At 22.7% G+C, this 7,796-nt stretch overlaps 1 protein-coding gene across 1 annotated transcript in view; it reads left to right on the top strand.

The window, feature by feature from the left end:
• Nucleotides 1-2,449: 2,449 nt before the first annotated feature.
• Nucleotides 2,450-7,796, top strand: part of LOC117178390 (F-box-like/WD repeat-containing protein TBL1XR1) — a 39,915-nt gene continuing 34,568 nt past the window's right edge. The window contains exon 1 of the mRNA XM_033369818.1: nucleotides 2,450-2,627. Within this exon, the coding sequence (XP_033225709.1) occupies nucleotides 2,570-2,627 (58 nt within the window). The 5' untranslated portion in view covers nucleotides 2,450-2,569. The remainder of the gene's footprint in view (nucleotides 2,628-7,796) is intronic.

Genomic DNA, 7,796 nt, shown 5'->3' with positions numbered 1-7,796 from the left:
AAAAAGCTTATTTTTTCGAAATTTTCAAAAATCTATATTTTATTCAAATTTTTTTGGACTCTTCAAAGGAATTTTTTTTGTTAATCTTTAAAAACTTAACTTTTAGAATCTTCATTTAATTTTAGAGACTTTAAAATCTTAACTTTTAAAAAAATCTAATTATATTTTCAAATTATCAAAATTATTTCTGCAATCTTTCGAAACAAAAAAGAATGGCTTAAAATCTTCCAGATTCTTCATCGTGAATCTTTTAAAAGATTTAAAAATATTAAAAAAAATTATTTTAAATAAAAAAACGATCGAAAATTTTCGTAAGAATCTACAGAAAATGTTTTTTTAAGCCATTAAAAATTCTTGAAACGTTTAATTTTTTCAAAATCCTTAAAAATCTACATTAAAAAATCGAAATCTTTACAAGTTTTAAATTATTATTAAATCGCTTCAAAATATTACATTGTAATAACATTCTTTATTGAAATTTTAGGAAATGTTTGTAAATTTTTTCTTAGAATTCATTTAAAATAATAAAAAACAATTTAAACATTGTCCAAGAATATTGAGAAAAATTTTGTATTCTCTTGAAATCTTTAAAAATGAATAAAAAGATTTTTTTGATTTTCAAAAATCTACACATTTTTTAGACATTTTTAAGAATTCTCATATTAAAAAATGTTGTTAAATCTTTTTATAACCTCTAAACCGTCTACCTTTTGAAATTATTCAGATTTTCCCTTAAATTGTTTAAAAATACAAAAAATTGGGAGTCTTGAGTTTTTTTTCATTCTTTTGAAATGCATTGAAACCTTGATAAATATTAACTTTAAATTAATTTTTTAAAGTAAAAACAAATAAAAAATTTTTCTACGAATATAGAAAAATGTTTGCATTCTCTTGAAACCTTTTAAAATTAAAGAAAAAACTTTTTTTAATTTTCAAAAAACTGCTAATCTTTCTTAAGAAAAATCATTCTGATTCTGTTTTGAAAATCTTTTGAAAATTTTATAATATTCTGTTAAAATTATTCCAGGTAAATAAAAAATCATTTAACATTTTCCTGGGAATTTTTAAGACAATTTTTTTACTCTCTTGAAGCCTTTTAAGATTCTTCTATCTTCTAAATTATTCAAATGTTTTCTAAAATTGTTTTAAAATACAAAAATCGCCTAAATCTTCCTTTTTCTACATTTTAGAAAATACAAAATTTTTTCAAAATTCTTTAAAAACTTCCATTTTTTCACTTTAAAAAAATTATTAAAAATAAAAAATTTTTGAATGATTTTGTTTTTTTTTTCGGAAAATTTTTTCCCCTCTATTCAGGAGTTTTGTTTTGTTGAATTTTTTCTTTTTTTGCAAGCTGAAGCAATTTCAGGTTCAAAATATTCAACATTTTACAAGAAACTTTCAGAATTTTTTTTTTCATTTTTATAATTGTTTGTTATTTTTTAATAGAAAAAACTGAACTTTTAAAAAATTCGATCTAATTTTGTAACTAATACGATTTTTTTTAACTTTCAAATAAAAAAAGGGATTTTTATGTAAATTTCTTGAAAATTAATTTAAAATCATAAAAGTTTTTTTCTACGTGGTAGCTGCTGTGAAATAATTTTTGAATTAAGTAAATATTAAAAAAATGAAAAGTTCGCGCCATTTGAGTTCAAATCCAAAATGGCAACTCTCAAAAAAAGTTCTCATTGTGACGTCCACTGGCAAAATGTCTGAATGCCGAGGGTCAAGCAATAATACGAATAGCCTGAGAAAAACTTTTTTTAAAAATAAATTGGAGAAAAATGAGTTTTTATCATAAGTGTATTCAAATATTATTGTTCATTTATTTTTTTAAATCCACTGAATTAAATGATAATATCGATCTTTTTTTGTAGCGATTTTATTATTTTATCTCATAGATTTTGAAAAATGATAAATAATATTTAGGCGCACTTATTGCAAAAAATTATTTTTCCCCAGTTTCTTAACAAAATTAAGTTTCATCTCGTAAAATTGGCATCATTTTTTGACCCCCGGTGTGCAGACATTTTGGATTTCCCCTAAAGCGTTATGCGCACTGCGCATGCGTAGTGCCAAGTGCCTCATTGGCTGTTGATCGCGCGTCAATTTGAAATTATTTTTTATAAATTAAATTTTTCACAATATTTAATAATTAGAAATTACAAGGAAAAAAATTGCGAATTATTAAAAAATTGCATTTGTGACAAATATGAATTCCTTCTTTTGAATTTAATATAGAAAATTTATTTGTGAGGGTTAAAATAAAATAATTCACCTCTTACTCTAAAAGACTATTTTATGATCGGAAAATTAATTTAATTGATACTAGAATGATGATTTATTATAAAAAATTGATGTCTATATTCAGTATTTTTAAAAAAGCGCGCCAATTACACCTAATGAGAAATCCGATGCGACGCATGCGCAGTGCAATTAGGTGAAGAATTGGAAAATCTTTGTCCCTCACCAACGCGGTACAGTGTGACCAGCGTCTACTTTTGAAACAATCGGGACGCTATAAATGTTATTTTAATTGTGTATATATTAGAGAGAAGCCGGGAAAATGAGCTTCTCAAGTGACGAAGTGAATTTTTTGGTTTACCGATACCTACAGGAATCAGGTAATATTTTTTAAACGTACATAACCTCTGTCAGTATCGTTGAGCGCTCTCTTTTTTCAAAATACCGTCTATTTTATACCAAATTGGCTTCTATGATCAAATTCCTTTGTTTTCGGAATTTCTTCGGGTCAAAAAATAATTCAGTTGAGTGTAATGCCTTCTAAATAGTGGCGATAATTTTTGAAATAAAGTGTTGTTTTTATCACATCGACGGTTTTGTTACTACAACGGCAAAATAACTGTTTTGCATTAATTATCTGCACCAATTTTTTTGTTGCACTTTTTTTGTTTCTATTTTGTGTCTTTGATTACATTTTGATCAAAAAGTATTTACGATTTTGTTAGAGAAATTGAGAATTGTTTTAATTTTTGCTGTGTTTACATTATGTACTTAGGTTATGGACTAAACTCATTTCGCGAATTTCAAAATTTTTACATTTTCATAGAGGGAATTTAATTAATACAAGTTTTTTTTTAAGTTTATTTTCAGGCTGTATGAAAATAATATTAACTTCTGCTTAAATAATTAAATAACAAAAAGTAAAAAAAAAATTGTGTAAAATCGTTGCTTTGAAACATTGGAAATTAAGTTCAATGTAATGGGTTAATAAAAATTAATTTAAATGTAAATAGGCATCAATTAAAGTCCTATTTTTAAACCAAACCATTGTCATTTGCCAAAAGAAGTATGTATTTTTTTCACAGGAAGAAATAAATTTTGAAGCCAAAATGTCGAATTTTCAACAGACAAGTTACTTTTAGACCAAATTTTGATTTGATACCAAAGCAGTTACATTTTTAACAAAATGCATAAGTTTTCAACGAAATGTTTGAACTTTCATACCGAAACTATTAATTTTCAACAAAAAAGTTAATTTTTTTACAATTTTCAAACCATAAAGACAAGTTTTTTAACAATACGGTTGCATTTGCAATAAACATGTTAGTTTTCAACCAAAAAGTTAAATTTTTTAGCAATATTTTTTATTTTTCACCCAATAAAAAATGAATTTAATGCAAAATAGTTCAATTTTCTACCAAAGGGATGAATTTTGAACTAAAATTAAGAATTTTCAACTGAATACCTGAATTTTTCAAAAATTATATCAACTTTCAACTAATTAGTTCATTTTTCAACCAGAAAAGAGAAATTTTCAAAAAAATAGCTGAACTCTTTCAGATTTTTTTTCACCAAAAGAATTTTCTACATTGCATTTTAACACCGAAAATATGAATTTTTAAGAAAAAAGTTAATTTCCAAATAAAATAGGTGAATTCTTAACGAAAGATAAAATAGCTGGTATTATTTTAAGCAAAAAAAGACTTTAATTTGTTATAAAAAAACAGTTGAATTCAACTAAGGTGGCCGCTAAACCGGAACTTTTATGGGGCTAGGAAATCACAGTGAATTTATTTTTTGACCGGGAATTTTACAAAATTTTTAGAATGAAAAATTTGTCCAACTTTCGTTTCAACCGTTTTTAAATAATTTCCTAATTTCTGATTTTTATAAATTATTATAACATTTAGTTTAGAATGCTAATTCGAAAATCTTTCACTTTACAAATTTTCCTTTTTAATTTTTAACCGAATTTTGAAATCCGAAAGTCTTGATAATAATTGAAATTAATGTATCATTTATTCCGATAATTTTATTTTAAAATAAAAATTTTCATGATTTATCAATAATATATTTTTAATTTAGAGTTTCAGGTATTTCTTTATATTATTTTTTTATATTAAATTTAATAAATAAATTCATTAATATATTATTTCTACTAATTTTTTCAGCTATTAAAAAATGTAAAGGTACGTTTTACTATTTTCAACTTAAAAAAAAATCCATAATAATATAGTCATAATTAAAGGTTTTTCTTAAATTTAAAATATTGTGAGTATAAATTATTTAATTTTTATCCCATTTAATTTGAAATTTCTTAATGTAGAAAAAGAATAAGTATTTATTATTTAGCAATATTTCACTGTTCATTTAAGACGAGTAGATTGAAACTTTTACATTTTTAGCGTTACAATTTTAATTTTTTCATTTAAGATGTGTTTAATTTGTAAGTGAAATTGTTAAATTTTGACGCATAAATAAAAATTGAACAATTATTATTTGTAGAAAAAATTTGAGTAATTTTAATAGATATCATCTTTTTCAATATTCCTAAGAATCTTAAGAAACTTTTTATTCTTTTGTAGTCTTTCACAATTCTTAAAAAATTCTAAATTTTTTGTTTGAAATCTGCAAAAATCTAAATTTTATTTTAAATTCGGCTGTAAGTATTTGAAATTATTTCGAGTTCTAAATTTAATTCGAATCTTTTGAAAACTTCTAAATATCTCTTAATATTATTCTAATATTTTGACAAAAAATTCAAAAATGATGTTGAATTTGGACAAATTTAAAACCACTTCTAGATTTTTCAAAATTTTGAAATACAATTTCAAAGTTTTTGAAGGATGCCTAGACTATTTAAAATAAAAATAATTTAACTTCTAATTTAAGAACTGTTAAGTTAAAAAAATTGTTCTCCAATTTTTAATGTGTCTAGGTTAAAATTATTTAAAATAACATAATTTTGAAAATTTTTTAAGTTTATTGCTTGATTCTTTAATTTAGAGTATTTCAAAATTTTGCAGTTTATTTGCATTTCATTTAACATTGTTTAATTGAAAAGGGTTAGTTCCTTCCATTTTGTACGTAAAAATTTTTGAGCATTTGAATACTCAATTTTTGAATTGAAAAACTTTTAAACTTCAATTTCAAAATTTGGAACTCAAGAGTTCCACTTTGAATGCTTTCATTTGTTGCTTATTGTTTATTACTTTATATGGAAAAATGTTTAGAATATAGTTTGATTTTTTAAATTTCATTGGCCAAAGAGATTAATTTTGAAACAAGAAAGAAAATAATTTCCACTGAATTGTTTAATTTTTAAACCAAGAAAAAGATTTTCCTCCAACACAAATGTATTTTCAAATGGAACATATGATTTTTTAGCAGAGAAGTTAATTTTCAACCAAATAAACTAGTTAAATTTTAAATAGAATACATTAATTTTGAACAAAAATAAATGAGTTCTCAACGAGAAATATAATAATTGATGTTTGAACCAAAAAAATGTTGATCGAAATCAAGCACAGTTGGATTCAATCAAAAACAAGAAAAGAATGTTCAAAAAAAATATTTACTTGAATTTTAAACCAAAATAAAATAGATTTTTTGTACCAAAAGAGACGAGTCTTTAAATGAAAAAGTCCAATTTTGAAACATGAAAGAAAAAAATGTCCACTGATTTGTTGTATTTTCAAATCAAGAATACGATTTTTTTAACAAAAAAATAGTTGTATTTTCAGATATAAAATGTAAATTTTAAGACAATGATTAAAAAGATATTTAGAAGTAAAAAAAAATTTTTAACTTAAAACGAAAATGTAGAATTTTTAAGAGTTCGAAATAAAATGTTGAAGCTTGTGAAGAAAGGTGTCTAAATTTTTCAAGATAATAAAGAAATGCCTTAAAATTCCTGAGGATATTTAAAGTTATTTTTTATTTCTACGAAATTAATTTTAAGCTAACATTTAAAAAGATTACAAAAGATGTTCAGGAATTTTTAGAATTTTGAAGGAAAAAATCCTAGAAATCTCCTAGATACTTTTTCGATATATCTGAAGTCTTCAAAAATCTAAAAAATTCGTCTTGTATTAGAAAATTTACCTCTTCATAGAAATTTAATCGTTCAAAAAAATTAAAATTGCAAATGTTTGGTTTAAAATTAAAATTGTTTTTGAGTGAGGATTGGACTATTTTGTTAAAAATTGTTCTTTTTGCACTTTACTAAAAGTTGAAATTCTTCGTTAAAAATTCACTTGTTTGGTTGAAGAATCACAATTTGAGTTGAAAATTTGCCTTTCATGGTGGAAAATTCATCTTTTTGATAGAAAAATTAAATATTTTGGTTAAAAATTAACTTTCTTGTGGAAATTTAATATTTACGGGTTAAAAATATTAACTTTTTAGTAAAACATTCGTCTATTTTGGAAAATATTTAATCTTATACGGATAAAAATACAACTGGTTTTAAAAATTAATTATTCTTGGTTGAAGATTAAAGTATTTACTGGAAAATTGGTCTTTTTTGGATGAATTAAACTGTTTTTTTATTTAAAATAAAAATATTTTTGGATTAAAATATCAAAGATTACTTTTTTCGTTGGGAATTCACGTTTTTTAAGTAAAAATTTAACTGTTGGGTTGAAGATTCTATTTTTGTTGACATTTTTATTTGATAAATCTGAAATAATCAAAATCATTTTGAATTTTCTCAATAATTTTTTTGTAGCTGAAAATTGAACTATTCTAATTGAATATTTCATCATTTTAGTTGAAAATTCATCACTTAGGTTTAACATTATTTTTTCAACTGATAATTTTTTATCAAAAAATTGTTTTAATATTAAAAATTGAACTGCTTCAGTTGAAAATTCATTTTATTGGCTGAAGATTAAACAATTCTTAAAAATTCGTTTTCTTTTCTTTGAAAATTAATTTTTCAGCTGCAGTTTAACTATATCATTATTGGTTAAAAATCGATTGTTCAATTTTTTTGTTAAAAATTTAACTTTTTGGGTTATGCATTTTATTATTTTTGTAGAAAATTCAACTATTTGTTTGAAAATTAATGTTCTGTTTAGAAGTTCAACTAATTCAATAATTTGGTTGAATTTTTTCCCCCTATTGACTGAAAAATCTTTCATTGTCGAAAATTCACTTCTTTTATTGAAAATTTGTCCATTTGGTTTGAAAAATTTATTTCTTTTGGCAGGAATTTTATTTGCTATATTTAGAATGCAAATATTCTATTTTAGCTGATTTTTTAAATTGAAAATTTAAATACTGTGGTAGAAGTTGAATCATTTTTTTCTTCGAATATTCATTCTCGGCTTGAAAATAAAACTCTTACAAAAAATTTGTGTTTTGGCTTGAAAGTTCAACAATTTGGAAAGAATATTTTTCTTTCTTGACTGCTTCGTTAAAAATTCTTTGTTTTGTTGCTGCAGATTTATAGTTTTATTTGAAAATTCATCTCTGTTTAAAAATTAAATTATTTTGTTTTACATTTTTATCACTGAATTTAAAAATTTATAAATAAAAATAATAAA

The sequence above is a fragment of the Belonocnema kinseyi genome, chromosome 8 (genome assembly GCF_010883055.1).
Source record: "Belonocnema kinseyi isolate 2016_QV_RU_SX_M_011 chromosome 8, B_treatae_v1, whole genome shotgun sequence".
Taxonomy (NCBI): domain Eukaryota; kingdom Metazoa; phylum Arthropoda; class Insecta; order Hymenoptera; family Cynipidae; genus Belonocnema; species Belonocnema kinseyi.
This window is presented reverse-complemented; position numbering and strand designations above follow the sequence as displayed.